The 22246-nt window shown below is 46.8% G+C and overlaps 1 protein-coding gene across 1 annotated transcript in view; it reads right to left on the bottom strand.

The window, feature by feature from the left end:
• The window catches only part of Ac76e (adenylate cyclase type 2 Ac76E), a 597242-nt gene that overhangs the window by 387169 nt on the left and 187827 nt on the right, over positions 1-22246 (bottom strand). The window contains exons 3-4 of the mRNA XM_077687138.1: positions 15195-15554; positions 12107-12256 (exon numbers count right to left, since the gene is read on the bottom strand). Of these exons, the coding sequence (XP_077543264.1) occupies positions 12107-12256; positions 15195-15554 (510 nt within the window). The remainder of the gene's footprint in view (positions 1-12106; positions 12257-15194; positions 15555-22246) is intronic.

The following is a 22246-nucleotide window of genomic DNA, read 5'->3' as shown; positions in this document are numbered from 1 at the left end:
TGACGCCATTGTTCACGTCACGAAATCTGCAATTTTAGCGGGAGATTTAAAATTTTGGCTTAAATTGCCTTATTTCTCAGTGAATAAAGCATCATTTGCTTCCGGGAAAGCGCTTGGAGTACTATGAAACACCTAATCTTTCGAATAAAACAAACTTTTGTTTTCTCTTCATGGCTCCTTTAAAGCTTCTGTTATGAGACACGTACATACGACAGCCCCAGATGGAGTAGGCGTTAACAGTGTGGAAGGTCCCGGCTACTCCACTTTAATACACGCTAAGCCATACAGAATCGATCAGTTCGTTCATCTTTGTTTCATCTTAGCCAGTGTTGTTTTATGGTGTAAATCCCATAAACACGGCGAACGTCTTGAAGGGATTACGAAGACCAAAAAAAAAAAAAGCAAGCTTGGTTCATTCGAACGATAGCACGGTGTAAGAATATTTAGGTGGTGACATTCGCCGGCCGCCGCGGCGGAGAACGCGGCCAGATCGTGTTCGCCCTTAGTACATGCGCAGACCGCAGCGGCGCGGGAGCGCTGCGAATGAGGGGCCGGCTATCGCTTGCGGAGTAGCGGGCGCAGCTGCGGTGGTTGCGCGGCGTGCTTGACTTTCCGTGCCGTTCAAGCTGCGTTTCGGTGTTTTCTGCTGCCAGAGTGAGGAGTAGACATTATGATTCAGCTTCCACGTTGTGTTCGTCAGCGATCACTGCGTCACCAGCCGCAGTGAGCGTTGTGGAACTCACGCGGTACAGCAAGGCGACGCAGTGCGCGGATATCGCGGCCCATGTGCTTTTTCGATGGCAAATCTCTGCGAACGGCACTTGTAATGCATTGTGTTTTTTCCAGCAAGAAAGGCGACTTGTAGTTAAAAATGTGTGTTACACATAACGGCTATTTTGGCTTTCCTGCAGAATAAAAATAATTTTTTTATCCTTATGCTGAATGTATACATGCGTAATCAGGGGCCTAAAGAGAGCAATGCTATTAACACACCGAATAGTTATATTAAAATGTAAAAACAAGGATAACAAGAATGTTGGTTTGTTCAGAAGTAGGGTTCTTCAGAGCGCTTTACGTGCCCGTATTTTTGTGCAGATATTACGTCGACAAAACAAATAACACAAACTAAAATTAACTAAACAAACCAAAAAGAAAAACTAATATTTTTTCGCCGCAAGATCTATTTCTTTTTATTTTTTTTACCTTTGGCGTATAGCAACCCCCGAAAATAATTTCTGGATACGCCACTGTGGGAAATAAGACACCGCAATGCAAGACTTCAAAGTAGGACAAAATGGGATTATTCAAATCGTACCGAACACGGGCACCAGTTGCATTCTTTTGCTGATGCCGCAGTCAGTATTACACTTATGTTGTTCGATTGAGCTCCCTGATCAGTAAAATCTCACGGTATCAAAAGTCTGGAGGTCACAAGATCCCCGGATGAAATAATTGAGTCTTCCGCAAATTTTGACAAAAAAAAAAAAAACCGTGCATAGATAAGGACAAAGAAAGTAAACCCGAACACGAGCTCTTGTATTTTCCTTTATTCGCCGTTGTCTACGAGCAGTTCTTTTTGTCAAAATGTGCGAAAGAACCAGTTAGCCAAAGTTCCAAATTTATTAGAAATAATTGCGGCTACCGATGCCGGTATCTTGCATGTGTTTTCAAAGAAGCATTTTACACTGGAACACCACACGCCGTATGCCATGGCAGCGATGCGGTTAAATTTATACAGTTATCGCGGGCCCCGTTTTTACCCGCTGCACATTTTGGTTTAACATAATACGTTTATAAAGCTGTATAATTTGCCGTGACCCTACTAAGTTCGGTGGAGAATTTTGTGGTCCACGAACCACGCTGACTGCAATTATTCCAAACTGACATCCGCCAATTCCAGTTTAGAGTCGAGTCAATATTTTATATCTGGGCATGCGCGCCTTTGTTTCCGTGATATAGACAACCGCTCAGCACCGCCGGTATCGTCATGAAAGCTGAGCTTCATAGAGAAACGCTTGGGAAATTTTCATTGACCATTTTCGCGTCAAGTAAGCAGCACTGCAGTGCCTTAGCCATTAAAATGTCGCATATGTATTGTCTTGGTTTAGCTTCGTTCCGGGCCCTCGCGCATACAACAGCGGAGGCGTCCCGCTACACAGCAAAGCAGCGCGGGTTGTGTGCCTAGCTATGGAGGTAGCATTTTTGATACAGGCGAATTAATACGGTAACACCACTGACGTCTCTGGACACGTTAAAGAACCACAGTTGGACGAATTTTACTATATTCTCTACACGGCGGGCATTACCACCTCACACCTTGGGCGATTTACACTGCTCAAGCAACATTTTATGCTACGCGTAGGCTCTTCGGCCCAAAATGGCGAGTGTGTGCGTTTAGAACAACCTTTTATTTTAAAAGGCGGCAAAGTAACTACGCTCTCGGGAGTCGTGCGGATGAGCGAAACAAACATTTTTCGCAATAGAAGCGTTTCGACAACGAGCTCGGAAGGGCCGCACGACCGCAGCTCTGAATGGTCGCACGACCGCGTTCTCCGCTGCTGTTCTGCGCACTGCTGCAGTTCTGTGAGTAAAAAATGAAAGTAGCCCAAAATTATTTGGTGTCGACAGCATTTTCAACCTGTCTGTGCCTATCTGCAATTAAAAAACCCTTCACGTACACGCCGCTCCGCCGAACGATCCCACAGCAACTGCATTACGGCTGCCGTAGCTCGACGAGCAGACAGGCCCTCGTGACGGGGCGCACTCTGGCCGGCGTTCCGGAGAAGCTAATGGAGCGGCGAACAAGATCTGGCCGCGCCGCCGCGTGCAATGTCAGCACCTAAATATTCTTACACCGTGAACGATAGGGACGCCATAATAACAATAATACCAATGTAACGCAAGCTTCGAACGATTAACCTAGATAATAAGGAAAACTGCTTAATTAGTGGTTACTTACTCACCAGAAGCTTCTCGGAGCTCTTCCCATGACGTCACAGAAACTGGTGTGTGTGGTGCCTCTAGCTCCGTTTGATCTCACCTATTTAATGTTAACATGGGGTTTCCACACTGACAACACTTGAAATAGATGACTTGTACGCGCGATGTGTGTATGGTAAACGCCATACAACTCGACAGCGGCCCACATTAAGGAGCTCTGATCATGATGTTGACCTGAATTTATGTTCGAAGGTCTATGGGTAGGTCATGGGGTGTTTGTTCAGCCGAAGAGCAGGTGTTTATGCTGGCATGCGCTCGTGAGCGTAAAAAAAAAAATGAAAGTTTTGTAATTGTAAAGTATTGAAAAACGAAAAAAATGAAAATAAAAAGTGTTGTAAATAGAAGCAACAGTAGGCATATATGTACTTATAAGATGCGTTGGATGAAGTTCAGCCTCAGTTGTCGTTGTGCGTTGCGTGTTTACCATCAAGCTTCGCGTGTTTTGCGTTTTCGTTTTGAAGGAAAAGGGACGTTTGATTTTTTTTTGTTTGTCGCTTGTTATGTCACTGGTGACGTATAGGGTGAAATTCTAAAGTTTTTTTAATATTTCTCATCTTTTCATTTTTGTTTTTCTTGAAAACGACGCGCTTCGGGACAGGATAAAGTTGGGCAAGTCAGCAAAGATGAGTTATTTTAAACAAGGCAAGGTTGTATGTTGTTTTCATGTTCCCTTTAGGCATCACACTCTTTTCAGTGTGCCGCTTTATATAGTTTTGCTTTCTCAACGTATGGCGGCGAAGTCCCACGTAGCTAATCAATGAAAACGGTGGCTTCTGCTTTAAACGTCAATACCCTGTTGTAAACACTGGCGCCGTGTACTTAATAATACGAGCGCATTGAGACACTAAACTACCAGTGACACCGGAAACCGTCACCCAAAAAGGTTTCGGTCCGTCACAATGTACCGGCATATCGGTATCACGGACAAGTTATTTAACAGTCTAGGCAACTATTTCATTCACATCTTCTGCATAATCTTAATGAGGTTCCTGTAGTTTTAATTTGTAGAGTGTACTCTGTGAAGCTCGTCATAATGAAAGAAAGAATAGCGCCAAAGCAGGAAAAGCGAGGCCAGTGAAGCTCTAGGCTAGATAAAAGGTTACGACGGCAAGAAAGTGCAAAACTGTGAAGATGACTGGACAGGCCATCAAGTCTGGTGGGTGCGTGGGCGTCGGAGAAAAGTAAACTGAACGAGACCGGTGCACAGAGCAAATACACACGGCGCCGGCCCTGTTTGCTCACCCGCCTTTGAGCCTCTAAATGAAGAACAGCAGTCCACGAGCATTGATTCACTCACTATGTGCTAATGATGTGCGCTGTCAGTATTGCACTGTGCCTTCGCTCGCATGACAGCCAAAATCAGGGAGGCATGACGGCAGTTGTTCCTTGCACACACATTGTAGGCAAGATGAAACGTTTAGAAAGCTTATGCGGTACTCCAGCACCATGCCATTCATCGTTTAGTATGCAGCGCCACATGACATGTTAAACTGATGAGGCCTATTTTTCTTTTCTTTCATGAATTTGCGTAGGAAGAAAGAAAGGCCGCGAAGCCTTTAATACTCCACGCTAAAAGCATCACAGTAGTACTGTTTCAGGGCCCTCAAAATAGTGTTATTAAAATATTAAATGAGTGCTTTGCCTGGATGCATGTCTGAATTTAAGCTGAAAGTTAATGACTACTGTATATCGTCCCTGTTTTTTTTTGTTTTTTTTTTTTTTGCTCAACGTCACCTGTGAGAGACAGAAGGAAAACTAAATATTTGTAGTTGTTCTTACCTCTCTATATTTCTAGCCCTGGTGTTCACGTTTGGAGAGAGAGAGAGAGAGAGAGAGAGAGAGAGAGAGAGAGAGAGAGAGAGAGAGAGAGAGAGAGAGAGAGAGAGAGAGAGAGAGAGAGAGAGAGAGAGAGAGAGAGAGAGAGAGAGAGAGAGAGAGAGGGAGAGAGAGAAGCGCTGTAGGGAAGGAGTACAGATTAATATTGACCTACTGCGGATATTTAAGGTGCGCCAAAATTTCGGAATACATACGGCTTCTTCGTTTTTAGCCTCCACCATAAAAACGGTCGCTTGGCGGGGGTCGTACCGGGCTCCTCACGCTCAACAGCACGACGCCTTAACTACTGAGCCACCGCAATAGGTTTCGCCAGATTTCTACAGCAAAAGGGGACTGCCGGCTATTAAGTAACCACGCAAAATTTTTTTGCGCGTCTACACCAAATGGCCATTTCCCTTCCCGTTGCGAGACTCAAAACAGCCAAATAAGCCAGACGTGCGGTTGTAAATTGAAGACCATCATGTTGCGGCACTGGTAGACACTCTAGCCGACAAGAATTCGGTTAGAAGCTGAAGAAAAATCTGAGGACGCCTGAGCCTTTCTTAAAAGCTGTGTTTTGCGCTGTGGATTTGCGCTCATTTGGATTCGTGCTTCCAATCCCTCGCTTCATTTGTGGTGTACTGGGAGACAAGGAGAGCGGCTGCATACCACCTGCCTCTGCCGCTGGACGCTCAACAGCGGCCGCTGCAGCCTCAGCGCCCTCTGCCCATGCACATGCTTTAACAGCTGCTTTTCTTTTTCTGTTTTATTTTTTATGAGGCTCGCGAAGGGGTGCGGCACGTGCAATCGAGTGCGAAGCACCCAAAAAGGAAGATTTAGGAGCAGTTAGAGACAACACCGACGGCGCCTGTTTGTTTTTAATGGCTCATTTAGAGCTTTTGCTTTAAAATGTGAGAAATTTAGGTTTGTCACCCTTTAGGTTTGTCACAAATTTTGATTTCAAATGTGAAATTTCTTTTTTCGTAGCTATACACTTGAGCGCGTGGCTTAGCTTTCCAACGGCCAGACGTCCGTGGATCTCATCAGTAGCACAGCGTCTCAGCTTATTCTTTCAGAACCGTGCGTATATAGAAAGCCAAACCGACAAACGATGGCTTAGTATCACTGCAGGCGTGCGTGGCAACGTCGTCCGCGGTAAGCTTCTCTCGCTCTTTCGCTCTTTTTCGTCTGGCTCTCTGTGCCCAACACATGTAGGTATGGAGTGCTGCCTGCTCCGGAAGTAACCATCATCCCGGATGCCTAAAGGGCTACACTAAAAAGGTTCCACCATGTTAGGACGCCTCTTAGGGACACAAACCGCACTTTCTCAACGGAGAAGGATCTGGCCACCCTGGTGGTGTAGTAATTGGCCGCCACCTCCCATGACTGACCAATTCAACTCTCGGCCCTCAGTCCTCAGCAGCTGTAGAGCACCTGTTTACGGCGGCGGTCAGGCCAGTGATACAGCAGAGGGTGCTAAGAATCTCCGGGTCCGGTCAGGCCGCCTTTGGAAATTTGCCCTGGCAACGTTCAACGAACGCACCATGTCTAGTGAGGGAAGCTTAGCTGTACTACTAGAGGAGCTCTCGGACATTAAGTGGGATATTGTAGGATTAGGCGAAGTTAGAAGGACAGGAGAAGGCTTCTTGGAGCTCACTAGCGGGCATATTCTGCTGTTCTATAGTGAACCCCAAGAGAAGAAAAAACACGGGGGAGGGGAGGGGGGAGAGATTTTTAATCAGCAGATAAAGAGCTGGAAACGTAGAGGACTTTTTTCCGCATTAGCGAGAGGGTCGCGGCTGTAGTGATCAAGCTAAACAAGCCGTACAGATTAAAGATAGTACAAGCCTGATTGATTGTAGGGTTTAACGCGCCGACGCAGCGCAGGCGATGAGGCGCGCCGTAGTGGAGGGCTCCGGATTAATTTTGACCACCTGGGGATCTTTAACGTGCGCCGAAATCTCGTACACACGGGCGTTTTTGCTTTTCGCCTCCATCAGAAAAGCGGCCGCCGCGGCCGGGAATCGAACCCGCGACCTTGTGCTCAGCAGCGCAACGCCTTAGCCACTGAGCCACCGCGGCGGGTGATAGTACAAGCCTGTGCGGCAACAACCAGCTATGATGACAAAGCCGTAGACAGCTTCTACTATGATGTCGAATCATCAATGAAGAAGGCAACAACGCAGTTCGCGGTTGTGATGGGAGACTTTAACGCAAAGGTCGGTAAGAAGCAAATGGGAGAAAGGTTACTGCGAAACTTCGGAATAGACAATCGCAACAGTCGAGGAGATACACCTGTGGGATTTGAAGAGAGAAAAGACCTGAGGTTGATGAGCACATTCTTCTACAAATGAAAGAATAGGGAATGAACATGTAAAAGTCCTGATTGTACAACAAAAAAACGAAATTGACTTCATTTTAAGTCACAACCCACGTATCGTGCAAATCGTAGAGGTGTTAAGTAAGATTCGGAGCAACAATCATAGGATGGTTAGATGCAAGCTGAGGTTTAATCTCAAAAGACAAAGCAGGAAACTCGTGAAAACTGAGAAACCCCGCATGAAGTCATTTAGAGCTAGATCGCAGGAGTTTAAAATAGCTCTTCAAAATAAAACTCGCGCTTCTGAACGAGCAGAACGAAGTCAGTGTAGACAAGATAAATGATAACCTGACATCGACATTCAGTGAATCAGCACCAGCTTTGGGAGCAGCAACATGTAGGAAACAAACTGGAAAACGAATTGTGAAAACGAATAAACTAATTTCCAACCGTAAGAACATGAAATGGTCAAGTACGACGGATCAGATGCCGAGCTTTCGAAACTGATTAACACAAGTAAAACAAACGACATTCGTGCATATAACATGGCAGTGATCGAGGAAACGCTGCAAATGGAGGGAAGCTTGAAAGCAACTAAGAAAAAGCTAGCCATTTGCAAAGACAGGATGTACGCACTCAGAGACGAGCAGGGTAACATTACGCACAACTTGGACGAGATAATAAAGGTAGCACAGCGATTCTACACCAGGCTGTATACCAGCGACGTTAGACCAGGGGAAACTACTGAGAGTACAAGCTCAACTTGCGATAGCCCACTACTACCTAGAGGCGAAGTTGGAAATGCTCTCACAGGCATAAAAATAGAAAAAGCTGCAAGTGACGACGGCATAACCGCGTATCTTTTGAAGGAGGTAGGATATATTGTATTGTAAAAGCTTGCTTTACTATTTTAGGAATGCTTGAATACTCAAAAATAGCCCATAGCCTGGAAAAACGCCCACATTATTCTGATTCATAAGAAGGAAGATCCCAAGGACCTCGAGAATTGCAGACCCATCAGCCTACTCTCAGCTGTTTACAAGCTGTTTTTACCAAAGCTATAGGTAGCTACATAGGTGACAGCCTGGGTTGCCAACAACCCAGATAGTAGGCTTGGTTTAGGAAGGCGTACTCATTCATGGATCACATCGATGTCGCCAATCAAGTAATAGAAAAATCCGCAGAGCACAGTAAACCCCTTCACATGGCATTTATAGATTATGAGAAAGCGTTTGATTCCGTACTCACCGGTACCGTGCTAGAAGCACTAAAAGAGCAAAAGATAGAGGAAACCTACATAAAACTTCTAGAAGACATGTATAAAGAATGCATGGGCAGGATAACCCTCCACAAGAAAAGCTATAAATTTCCGATCCGAAAGGGAGTGAGACAGGGAGATACCATCTCGCCAAACCTATTCACAGCATGTCTGGGGGGAAGGGTGGGGGGGGGCACTTAGAAAGCTAGACTAGGAAAACTTAGAATTAAGGATAAACGGGGAAAACTTGAGCCATTTGAGGTTTGCTGGCGACATAGTATTGCTGAGTGAGACTGCAGAACACATGCAAACAGTGCTTGAGGAACTACAATCAGAAAGCATGGCCGTGAGGCTAAAAATAAATATCAATAAATCTGAAGTAAGGAGGAAGAAGCATGCCAAAAACGTCTTTTTTAGCACAGGAAATGAAACGCTAAAAGAAGTAAAAGCATATAACTACCTCGGATAGATGGTTAGTGCTGACCCCAACCACGAGAGAGAAATCCGCCGCCGAATAGGTATGAGTTGGGGAGCATTCGGCAAGTACTCCCGAATAACGAAAAGTAAGCTACCTCTAGCACTCAAAAGAAAAATAATCTACAACCAGAGCAAACTGCCGGTTATGACGTACGGAGCTGAAACTTGCCTTACTAAACAACTAGAAAGCAAACTTAGGTCGGCTCAACGGGCCATGGAACGAATAATTTTAGGAGTAACCCCCAAGGACAGGAAACGAGCTACCTGGACCAGAGAACAGACAAGAGTTGACGATATCATAGTTAAAGTAAAGGAAAATAAATGGACTTGGGCCGGCCATGTAGTGAGACGAGCCGACAACCGGTTGACAATTAGGATAACAGAGTGGATATCAAGAGGTGGGTCTAGAAGAAGGAGAAGGCCATTAACCCGATGGAGAGATGAAATACAGAAATTCGGGGTAAACTGTGGGCTCGAGCAGCGCAATACAGGAGCGGTTGAAGTTCAATGCGAGAGGCCTTCGTCCTGCAGTGGACCTGAATAGGCTGACGATGACGATGAAGATGATGAAATGTAGGCGGTCCTTACATGACGCCCACTAGGGTCATCTCCCTCCGCCCAGTGGAACGTAAACGCAACTTATCCCCACTACCCCACTAACGGCGCTGCACACACCACTTCGTTTTTTTATCTTGCCGAACTTATCTCGTGACGTAATTTTAAGCATACAGTTTTTGGCGGTCAACGGAGCAACAGTAAATTTACAAGCGAAGTCAATAAACTTATCATCCAATCTCGCCGTTGAGTGGTCCCTACAGCGTTCCGCATTAAGGATTGCTGAAGCCATGTCAGCCTCCAAAGCCGTCCAAGACTGATAATCACTGTGTACTGTCCAGATGCTACACCTTACTCTGGCGCTGTCGCAGAGAGGGACCAAGGTCTCCTTTTCCATGGTGGTGCCTCTGACGCAAGCGTCACTGGCCGTTTGCAACATAGAAAAACGCTAGTTCTGATCACTAACTTTACTTAGGAATATCAACATTTTAACAAGGAGCCATCACTCGTTTCCTTGAAGAAACTAAAGAAAGCAGTGGTCAATCCCTTTCGCCGATTTTCAGTCAGGATCAGAAAACGCTCGCGCGGCTACTCATTTTTTTTACCTCGACCAGCTGTGGCAAGAGAGGAGTGTAAACAAGGTATTCGCTTCGCCAGCCGCAGCGACAGTCGAACAAGCCGGAAGTTATTCAGAGTCAAGTTAGAGACATGCTTAACGACGACATCATGCAGCCATCGAAAAGCGTTTATTGGGCTGCCCAGTTGTTCTCGTGCAGAAAAAGGGCGGCATATAAGCGTTCTGCGTTGACTACCGACGACCGAACAAAATCACAGCAAAAGAGGTGCGCCCGCACCACGAACTGACGACGCCTTGGACCGCATCTGAAATGCAAAGTGCTTTTCTTCCGCGGACCTGAAAATGGCTACTTGCAAAATAAAGTGGACGGAAAAGACCGCGAGACGACAGCGTTTATAACGCCAGACAATCCGGACGAATTCAAAGGGGTGTCTTTTGTGCAGAGCGCAGCACCTTTAGCGTTCCAAAGGGCCACGGGCACTTTTCTAGCTGGCCTAAAATGGCATACCTGCCTCGCCCACCTCGACGACGCCTTGAAAATAAAACCAACTCGGCTTAAAGAAGGACTGAGGGGAAACGACCCACACAGATGTGTGTTTCTCACCTCCCTTTGGTCCTTATTTAGGTTGCGCTGCTTTGATTTCCAGTATGTGTACGACCAGATGCCTACCTACGCGACACCTTCAGGGGCTGAAATTTTAAAGCGAAAGCTTTCTTTGTGGGACCGATGGCGTCCTGACAAAAAACTCATGCATTTCCCCATAGACGGGTTGGTCAACCGAAAAGCTCTCATAAGATCTCTGGACGCACGGCGCATGCGTGCAACAGGGCTTCCATTGTGTCAAAACGGTTACTTGAAAATCGCGAGAAACGACTGGTTCTAGATAAGACAATACACGCATCGATCATGAAGGGGTACAACAGCACTCTTGTATCTCATAAACCACGTACCGGTATATATTTAAGTGGCTCGTAGACGCGTTTACTTAGCGCGCGAAAAAGCGCCGCATGGGTTCGTTCTTCGTTTGCGGTTGTGGTCTTTGAAGGTTTGACAATCGATTGGACGCACTTTCAGCGATAGGTTGGACGCACTTTTACCGAAGGTTCTGGCGCATTTTTGAAGCAGTTCTGATGCGAGAAAGCTTTTGCGCTTCTCTCGTCTCTCTCTAGGAAGGAATGGTAAAGTTTATTTAGTCCACTTCTTCAAAGCCGAAGGTTTCCTGCCCAACCCAGTGATCATCACATCCGTCACCACACATCTCACGTAGTCTGAATCCAGTACGCGCACTCTGAAGCCTAGCAAACTGTTGCACAAGTACACAGAGTAGCACATACCCACATTTTGGGGTATGGTATACGCGCTTTACAAACAGGAAGGAATACTCTGCTGGCGCACGATATTTCGTGGTTGGGGCAGCCAAACGGTATAACCACAACATTTACGAAATGTTTGACAAGCAAGCGTTTTGTATTGGAAATAAAAAAGAATTAGCGAAGTTTTCGACAGCTTTTTCTCGCCAAATGTTAGCTGGTGGGTCTCTATTTGCTTGTCGATTGTATTTGCTTGCATTTTGGTCTTGTACTATAAGCAACCGCACGAGAGAAGTTTTAAACACCCCGAAGCATGCACAAACGCTGACACCCTCAATTAGTCAAAAGTTATCTGAATACAAATATCAGAGCCGCAATGCGCAAATTTTACCGTTGCTGACAGCGTAAAGCAACATCTTTTTTTTTTTCTTTGAGTTCATTTTTGTTCCTAGCACGGCACCGAAATGCAATGTTATGACGCTGTACTGATTTTCTTTCCATTTTCTTTACATTTGTTCCCTGCACGGGAATCTCGCGAAGTTGCGCTCTTTAGCACCGCGCGAATAACTTAGCTCATTCCGTTTTACCTCCTTAATTACGAGGAACAGACGGCGCAGCGCGCGTCACGAATTTTTCGTTTTGCGCGCGCGAAGCGACTATTCATCACGAAGCTGCCGATCCCGCGCACGCGTACCCTCCCTCACCACCTTCCTGTATTTTCCGGCGTCCAAGCTGCGCGCACAGCGGAGCGCACGCTCCGAGGCGCGTAAACGTTCTGGGCCGCAGTCCCTACCTGCTGCTCTTTCTCATACTCCAGCTTGATTCGGGCCTCGATGCACTCCTGGGTGGATGCGAAACTTCCGCTCTGGGCGGCGTCCCGCATGTGCCGGTGGTACCAGCCCGCAGCCGTCGCCATCGACAGAAACACCGCCCCCGCCGCCACCTGCGCACAGCGCCGTTGCCAGAGGGCTCAGCAGCTGTCACATTTTGCGCCCGTGCCTCTGAGTGGGACAATGGGTACGGGGGAAGGGACAGAGCAATACGGTAGGAAGGACACACGCAGGCGCCGCACTGGATTAACCGCTGCTCGCAGCTAGGCGGACACTTCGCGAAAAATTCCCCAAACATCGATATACCAATGAAGACAACGAAACAACATGCGGGAATTGTACGCATTATTCTGTAGTCGGACCCGAATGCATCATACCTAGTGGGAAGAAACAAAGCTACCTATAAACTGAGTGCTGCTAACTCATTCCAAGGTCAGGAATATCGTCTGTGAAACCCAAAGTGATCTTCTAGACTGAAATTACGGATTACTGAGGTATGTACGTGTGAGGGTTTACAATGGTTCATAAAATCAAGGTTAAAAGTGAAAATTCAGGCTTGCGTTCTATTTTTGCATTTGGAGTCGTCCGTGAAGCTAGCGTAGATTGCTCATCAACAAATGTCTTGCTAGCAATGCATTTCTGTTAAGTAGTGTAGCCGACTTTTTAAAAAATTGGTGTTTGTAGTTTTGTAGGAATGCATGGTGTCTCATGGAGGCAATTATTAAAGTCCCTGGGGCCCCCATACAGCTTATATTGCTTTAAGACAGCTAAGACAGGCTATATTTCTCTTCACAGAATGTTTTTTCAGTGATGCATTTGTGTACAGTTGCGAAGCTGGCTCTAAAGGAGTTTCGCATATAGTAGAGGAGCTGAAAAGGCTTTACGCATTAGTAGACAACTGTCCAAATATTTGCACCAATTTTTTTGTCTTAGGAGCTTATCGAGTGATACGTAGTCTCCTAAAGTGATAACTGAGACTATATCATCAACTGCCGCTTGCTCCATCATTCGAGATTTCTGCGCCGGTGTAAAATTGTTTCGATGAAGCAAATTGTTCATTATCATGATCATGATGGGTTTTAACGCGCCGAAACTATACAGGTAATGCGGCACGCCGTAGTGGGGGACTCCGGATTAATTTTGACCATCCGGGGATCTTTAACGTGCGCCGAAATCTCGAACACTCGGGTGTTTTTGCTTTTAGCATCCATCAGAAAAGCGGCCGCCGCGGCCGGGAACCGAACCCTCGTTCTTGGGCTCAGCACCACAAAGCCTTAGCCACTGAGCCACCGCGGCGGGTGAAGTAAAATGTGCATAGATTGTAGCAGTAGTAGACGACACAACCGTGTAATTGGGCTCGCACTTGAAAGTGGCCACGTGGCTTGCGCTCGCTCTCGGAGCAGTCATTCGGCCTCTCCATTTTTAATTTAATTCCCCCGGTGGTGCGTCGAAGAGGCTCCGGCGGTACGGAGGAGTGCAAAAGGACAAAATCCCGAGCAAAGTCTTCCGGTAGAGAGAGAAGGCAGAGGCGACAAAGTGCGCAGCTGGACGCTGAACACACGATAAGCGCGTGAAGTAAGTGTGGAGCAGGGGTGCGCGGCAAAAGCGTAAAGCCAGGGAATACAAGTAACTAGTCAATTAATGCTACGCATTAAAAGCACATAACACGAGAAATAATTGAGAGGCAGGGACGTCGCCTCGCCACAATGTTATCAGGAGTGGGCTGTTGCGAAGTTGCCGTAGTTTCTGACTCCCCCATCAGAGGCAGCGATCAGCCGAAGGGCGTCAACTTCATCAAGCACGCTGCTTTCCGCAGGGGGCCTTCACGCCTGATCAACCCGAGGTTGTCACCGGCCTCTTTTCCCTGTTACTAGGAAACTCGAGGGGTGCGTCCGTATTTTCATCTCATGTCACCCCTTCCTACAAACTTCGAGAGCCAATGGCGGTTATTTGTTCGCTTTCACTTGAACTCTTGAGGAAAAATGCGTTTAGTAAGTGTTCGAGGAGCGAATAAAAGATGGCTTGGCCGTGTTCAGAGCGTCCAGAGGCCAGACTTGACAGTAATTAAATTACAACAATTAAATTACTTTCTGTGGTATGAGTAATGTAATTAATTACTTTTGAGTGTTGGTAATTCAGTAATGTAATAAATTACTGCAGGCCGAGGTCGCGGGTTCGATTCCCGGCCGCGGCTGCCGCTTTTCTGATGGAGGCGAAAAGCAAAAACGCCCGTGTGTACGAGGTTTCGGCGCACGTAAAGATCCCAAAGTGGTCAAAATTAATCCGTAGCCCTCCACTACGGCGCGCCTTATCGCCTGCGTTGCGTCGGCGCGTTAAACCCTACAATCAATCAATCAAACTACTTCACGCCAGTAATTTAATGGATATTACTCATTACCTTTCCAATTACCTTTGACTAGGATACAGGCTGTCTGCTTCTCTTACGACATAAAAAGTTGACCAAGAAAAGTTCACCAAGTAGAGTTCCAATGCCCAGAGAGTCTCTGGGCATTGGAACTCTACGAACGCGAAGAAAACAACGCTTCGACGAGAGCTCTGCCTGCTTTCTCGTGCCTCTTCGTCCCCTTTTCATGCGTTTCAAAGTAATTTCATTACTTTTGAAAAGTAATAGTAATGTACTGTCATTACTTTCGGTCACCTGCAATTTCTACTGTAATTTAATTATATTTCAGAAAATTCGAGGAAAGTAATGAGTAATGTAATTTAGTTACTTTTTAGAAGTAATTTTGCCATCTCTGTAAGATGCGGAGGCCACGTAGGCCGAGTGAGAGAGAGAGAAAGAGCGGCAAGTCGTCTCAGCCATGGTAACCGGTATGGGTCCCTGTCATTGCTGGGGTACGAGAATATAGGTTGGCTCCTGCCAACCTATATTCTCGTACCCCAGTGCAATGTATAATCTTGACCAACTTCAATAGTAAACAAATCTAATTAATGTAACCCCCTTCCTTCGGGTTTCGTCCCTCTTGGTTTTAATACTGCTTAGCGACTGCACGAAATTTTTTCACTACAGGCGTCCCAAAACTCACTGACCTGGCAGCCAAAGTGTCGCGTGTCCCAGTCGGCCAGTAGCGCGGTGGCGACCAGCAGACCGGCCGAGCTCGCTGGGCCCAGGAGCAGCGCGGCGAGCGGGCGCAGCGGCAGCACGACGTGCAGCAGGAATGCGGCCACGAAGGCGGGTGCCAGCGGGTCTACGAGTGACACGTGGGGCTTGGCCAGCGTCCAGGTGACCGTCGGGGCGGCCACCAGAAGCCAGCCCACAAGGCCCAGCGGTAGCGTCCAGCGTCTCAGAAGGGCCTCGGCCGGTACCAGTGCCAGCAGCACCAGCAGTGCCAGGGCCACCAGCAGCGCCACGCTCAGCAGCACGAAGCGCCGCGAGTCCTGGGCGTAGTCCTGCGACAGCCAGCGTGTGCAGCGGACAAGGTATGCGTTAATACGCCTCACGATGACCTTAGGATGATTTGCAAACTGGAAGAAGACATTCCACGCTGCTGCGAGGGAGCAAGAATGCCTACTGCCCCTCGAATGACAAGTCATGTGACCGCTCAATTTACACTTCTCTTCGCAACCTAAAACTCACGAAGGAACATTCAACCCTCGTCGTACTGAACGTTTACCGTCAGTGAACGGAACTATTGACGCATCTCAGCCTCCCCACAGAAGTAATTGGAGAGAGGAGGTGAAAGAAAAAATGGGATGATTGAGCAATCGTGACATGCGTGAAACTAACAATATTAAAAAAAAAAACATTCACGCAATAAAAACACTCAACCCCCCTTAGAAAAAAAATTCCGAAACTAGATCCTACGCGTCCACTGAAACTACCTGTTACGAAGCACAAAAGACAAAAAAGAGCGCGAAACGTTCAAATAACATTACGGTGGAAAACACCCGACCAGCAATGCAGTGAACCTTTTTCGTACACTAACCGTCAGTGCATTAAACCTCTCGTACTAGCGGCAACAAGCACGAGGTCGCGGGTTCGATTCCCGGCCTCGGCGGACGCTGTTCTGATGGAGGCGAAAAGCAAAAACGCCCGTGTGTACGAGATTTCGGCGCACGATGAAGATCCCCAGGTGGTCAAAATTAATCCGGAGCCCTCCACTACGGCGCGCCTCATCGCCTGCGTTGCGTCGGCGCGTTAAACCCTACAATCAATAATAAAATACTAGCGGCAACACCAAACGTCTCGCAAGGATCCGGCATGGGTCCCTCATTGTTCTCAACATGCAATAACAGTTTACCAGTGCATACAACATCCCCATAGTTGCAGAGTGCGGGATACTCATACCAAAATATTGCTAACACATCTGTCCGAGCCCAATCTTCGCCTCCGGACTTCCTCATTTCACCTCTGAGTTATTGTCTTCCCCTTCTTCGTCCCTTCACCCGCCGTGGTGGCTCAGTGGCTAAGGCGTTGTGCTTCTGAGCACAAGGACGCGGGTTCGATTCCCAGCCTCGGCGGCTGCTTTTCTGATGGAGCCGAAAAGCAAAAACGCCCGTGTGTAAGATTCGGCCCCGGGTTAAGAGCCCCAGGTGGTCAAAATAAATCCGGAGCCCTCCACTTCGGCGCGCCTCATCGCCTGCGTTGCGCCGGCGCTTTAAGCCCTCCAATCAATCAACTTCGTCTCTTCGCTCGCAGTCCCGTAGTTCAGCTTCACCCCAATGCGTTCAATGCGCAATGCCGAGCATCATGCTTGCATTGCGTGGTGCTACAGCCCAGAAGAAACTTTTGAGCCTAATCGTATTCTGGACATCAGAACAATTGTCAGTTCTTCGTATTACCTGCCCGGCCAAAGTCCACTTCTTTTTCCTAATTTTAACTACAACGCCTCCCACACAGGATTGTTCCTTGATCCAGGACGCTCATTTTCTGTCCAGAAGCGGGATTCCTATCAACCTTCTTTCCAAGTCTAGTTAGGCTGACCCCAAGTTCTGTTTCAAGGGGTTTATTAAAGCGCCAATTTTCTGCCCATTACGTCATCAACATCATTACGCATTTATTGTGTGCAACTCTCTTCAGTGACAGAGGTAGGTTATTTGTCATTAAAGGAGCCATGAGGCAAAACACAAGTTCGGTTCATTCGAAAGATTGCCTCGATAGAATCATACTGACACCACTGTTAACGCACATTTCACTCAAATAAGCTACATAACTAGGAAAAAACGGAATGGCCATGCGACCCACTAGCTCATTTCCCGCAACAGAACCTATGATGTCACATGAGCTTAGCTGTGCGATTGGCTTAGGACGGAAAAAGCAAACGCAAATTAGGCACGGCTTAAAGGCTTTCCGAACGAACTATTTGCCCTTAAGTGTAACGCATATTCATTTTACAACAGTAAGAATGGTGCGGTGAACAATGAAAGTTACGAAAACGCACGTAAGCATAGAAGTACCGATGCGCACTGCTGTTGGTACTGGGCGAACTATGCTTGTTTTAGCTGCACAGCACTCCGCCGCTTTGAAGTTGTTTTACAGGATACTGGCCGATTGGCGTAAGCGGCGTTGTCTTACGTGACCCTGTTTGTCGAGGATACCCCAGTTTTCACGAGGCGATCACTTTTTACAGTAAGAAAAACAAGCCAGGTGCAAATACGCTCAAAAACAAAGCAACGGCGGACAACAGTTCATGGATGACTATAGAAGCGCCATCTGGGAGGGCTGACGGACAGCAAGGCCGTAAACACGAATGTCGCAGTGGAAGTTCGCTTGAATATGGCTTGAATACACGCGCTTCTGACGTCATTGCTGACATTACGAAAACCCACGATTTGGGCGGGAGAATCAAAATTTTAACCTAAATTGAGCAATTTCTCAGTGCAAACGGCGTCATTTGCTGCCGGACAAGCGCTGAGGGCACTATAAAACGCGAAATCTTTCGAATAAAACAAACTTGTATTCTGTCTTCATGGATCCTTTAATTTACCACGCTTGCCGAATTCCCCCAAGCGTACACTGATTCTGTGGCGGATTTTTCGCTCGTGGTAGGGATCAGCACTGCTAAATTTTCCAAAATAGTTACGTTCACCTGCATCTTCAAGCACTTCATTACTTAGCCTAAAGGCGAGGCTTTCTGTATGCCTGTTTAACATTACTTCCGATTTCCCAACATCTATTTTTAACCATACGACGGTGCTTTCTGAGTGCAGTTCCTGAAGCATTTTTGCGGGTGGTCCTCACTCAGACTACCTCAACAAAACAGTGTCGTCCGCAGATCCCAAGTGACCCAAGTATTCTCCATTTACTCGTTTTCCTGACTTCTCCCAATCAAACTTCCTTGATACGCCCTTCATACAGGCTGCAAACAATTTTGCAGATACGCGACCTTTCTGAGTGAGACAGCGAGAAAAAGGGAGAGAGAGACGGAGTGAGTGAGAAAGTGTAATGAAATGCTGGAAAGCTCAGCCCCGCTAACGACGGTGCTTCCTCCTTCAGATGGAAGCGAACAAAATGGGATGAAATGGAGAAAAAAGAGGGCGCGGAGGAGCAAGAATAACGCACTGTATATGCATCTCGATATAGTGATAAGCACAATAATGGAACAAATTAAGCATCGCTACTTAACACATTACTTAACGGGAAATCTAGGCCTATTACAAGATGTACCCATATTTAAAAACAAAAAAGAGCGAAATATGGGCCCGCAGTGTTCACAAGACCTCATCCAGCCTTGAGTCCACTAGAAAGATAATTGTTCACTCTTCTTGTGACGAATTATCCTGACCGCATATCCTAAGTACAGGTGGAACAAAAAGTAAACGGAGCACGGTTTTGTGGCAGAATAATTTCTATTTTATGCGGCTGCTAGCATAAATAGAGTATTTGCGGCCGAATTTTATTTTAGGTTGGCTTTCTTGAAAAGTCCCTTCGAGGTTGCTGCCTAGGCACACAGCGGAGAAATCCCCTTAAACTCTCCCACCAGTGCTTCGTTTGCTTTTTGTTTCACCTGTACGTCTCGACTATTCCTTGCCCTTTCTATGCTTCCAGTGCTGCACCACTGTGTACAGGGTTACATGCTTTTTTTGCAATCTATAAATGCCATGCAAAAACGTTTATTAAGCCCTGCGGGTTTCCCTGTTGATTTATTGATGACACGAATGCTTTCAGTTGTTGACTAGCCGTTCCTAAATCTAGCCCCTTCCCCCTTATGAGAAGTGGGAAGGTGCACTGCTCAGGTTGGACACGGAAGGTCAGCGACAGCTGGCACGACGAGTCGTGAGTGCGGCCCATCGTACAGGGGCCCTGGAATAGGGATACCTCCCCTACTCAAGAATGACACCCTTTCCTAACTAGTTTAAAATAAAGCAATTATTATTCTTCCTTCTTCTCCTTAAGTACAGGGTGTCGCTCGTGTGGTTAACTATTATTGTCTCAGCAAACAATTTGTGTGCACTGATAGGTCTGCAACTCCCAACCTCCTTGACGACTTCCTTCTTGTGGATCAGAATGGATCAATCAGGTCCTCCGCGGTTATTCTTTCGTCTCCTGCAGCTTTCTCTCTCTCCATTTTCTCAAGAGCATTTTCCACCTCGTGTTTAGTAGTTATTGGAACCTCGTTAACGTCGCTAAATTTGAGTATGATTCAACAATTCGCCGTCAGCAGAGATCAGAGCAGCTTCGCGTGTTATTGTTTTGTTTCAGCTCTAGCGTGAAACACGTACGAGTCAGTGTCGGCTAACAGAGCCCGAAGGAGCAGTGAGGTTTCTTCTCAATTCCCCCAGCGGAAGCAGCTCGCTATCAATGTTGCAATGCAGGAGACCCTTGAAATAATCGCTTGTTGATCAAGATGGCTTTCCTCGCGGACGGAAATCTTTAGCAAACCAGTGCACAAAACCCGCCCTGATCGCATTTTCGCGGTCATCGGCAATAAGCGAATTCCTTTTGAGACGGATCCCAAAGGTACGTAAAAATCGATGTCTTATAACAAGGCGTTTCTATATCGGCTCGTGTTACGACAGCAGAATTAAGTGTTCGGCCGGCGTATCGGAAAAGTTGCTCTGACTGAGATCGCCTTAAGGGAAGCCTGTTGTATACACTGGGTGGCTCAGCGCAGCTTAACCAAGGTGATCGCCGATGTGTTGCACTTGAGAAGCCTGAGAAAGGTTAATCAGTCTTCCAGCGGTACTTGCACACACACAAAGCTGGTGACAGGCCTTCCGCTCCCACGAAACAAGGCCTTCAACTTTAAGATCGAAAACAGCGCTAAGACGGAACAAAGAAAAGGCGAGACGAGCCTGCGCGCTGACTAACAACAAAGGGTTTGTTTCACCGTAGCTGAATATATACCCTGAGAAACAGAAAGCATGAAATCATAATCATAAATATCATAATCATAATCAGAAATCATAAACGTGCGAAGGCACTTTTATGATTTCTGCACTCTTCTGTTTTGTTTCTCTCCAGGGCATATAGATTCAGCTACGGTAAAATAAACCTTCTGTTGTTGGTCAGCGCATAGTCTCGTCTGGCCTTTTCTTCGTTCCGTCTTAGCGCTGTTTTCTATATTTGAGTATGTACGTAACAAGCCCGCACCGTTTTCTCGCCCTCAAGTTAGTTCAAAACGGCGGTCTCATCAAATATATGTTAAAAGCGAATACCTACGCGGTGCCACTGTTATAGCTATTATGAGTCAGTAAAAACCGCCAAGATTTCTCACACCTGTCGGCACGTGCTTAGTCTCTGAACTTGAGGGGGAAGTGTCTGTTTCGGATTGTCATATTCATGCCACTGAACGAAGCTCTGAAGGATTTGTCACACGCAGTTTTATTTCCTGTAATAACAGGTGGCAGGAAAAGTACGCGTCGTCGAAACAAGATGCTAGGGTTTTACGCGCCGAAGCTACACCGCGGGTATGAGGCGCGCCGTAATGGAGGGCTTCCAGCTGAGTCTGAGCTGACTACGTTGTGACCATCGACTCAGAAATGTGTGTGAGAGACGTGCGCTCAGAAATATATGACTAATTTGAGCATTTTAATTACAGCAGATGTAGTTAGTCAGGCAGCTAACTACATTTTCCCTAAATGTCATTCTTGCAAGGACACTGGCATGTGCAGCCATAACGTTAGGCCTAATGTTACGCTTCGAGCTGTAAAGTTGTCCCGCCGTGCTTTCAGCCTAAAGTACATTGATTTTGACGTTGTTTGGTAGGCCGTAAGGCTCAGTGTTGGGGCTACCTAACGTTAAGCCGACATATACGCCTAACAAGGGTGATTGGCCGAGCCGGTCAGTTATAGCAACAGAAAGAGGAAGAAAAAGACGCACAGGGAAAGATGATAATAATAATAGCAGTCATTTCAACCCGCCCCACTCAGATCTTCTCACTCACTCCTCCGCCTCCCCCAGCGGCGCAGCAATCACCAACCATTCAGGGCGCTATGGGGACGCTCACAGTACCCGCATATTCGTTCGCCAATTGTGCACTAATGTTTTCGCGTTGACTACACCACAGAGTCCTCGTAATTTTTTTGTCGCAACGTTTCGCGCTATTAATCGTTTCTTAGCCTCTAATTGAAATTGAAATTATATGTTACGCTTCCATGTGGTTAGCGTGACTGCGGGTAATCTACACACCTGGTCCAAACCCGCTCCTTCTCCCGCTTCCTTAAAAAAGGCAGGCAAGACAAAATCCAGCTTATGCAATCATTTTTAGGTTTTGTCTAGATAACGAGGGTTTTCTTCGTATTTGCTGCCCACATATCCTTGTACAAACAATTATCTCCAGAAAATAAATGCGCACATTGATAAACACCCATCATTTCTTGGCACGAGAAACCCAGGATAATGCATGCTTGAACTGAACGCATCACTGCTCCCAGTCCTTAGTGTGATAAGGAAAACTGCATCATAGCAGGTCATAGATGATTTTATTGTTGCAGGTTCATTTATAAAAGCGGCACGATTGGTGGCGGGAACGGAATTTCCTGCGGAGGCGGGCACTTGGATGCTGATAGCAGCGCACCTTGCCCAACACAAAACCTCGATGATCCACACGATTCTCCGTCACTTCATCATGTGGGCCCCTCCACGGTCCTTTTTTCTATTTTTTAAACAAAGCCTGCTACCCCAGGTCAAACTCAGGAAA

The sequence above is a fragment of the Haemaphysalis longicornis genome, unplaced genomic scaffold (genome assembly GCF_048455015.1).
Source record: "Haemaphysalis longicornis isolate Haplotype H1 unplaced genomic scaffold, Haemaphysalis longicornis Haplotype H1 scaffold_1, whole genome shotgun sequence".
Lineage (NCBI taxonomy): Eukaryota > Metazoa > Arthropoda > Arachnida > Ixodida > Ixodidae > Haemaphysalis > Haemaphysalis longicornis.
The sequence above is the reverse complement of the archived record's forward strand: the minus strand, read 5'-3'. Positions and strand labels throughout refer to the sequence as shown.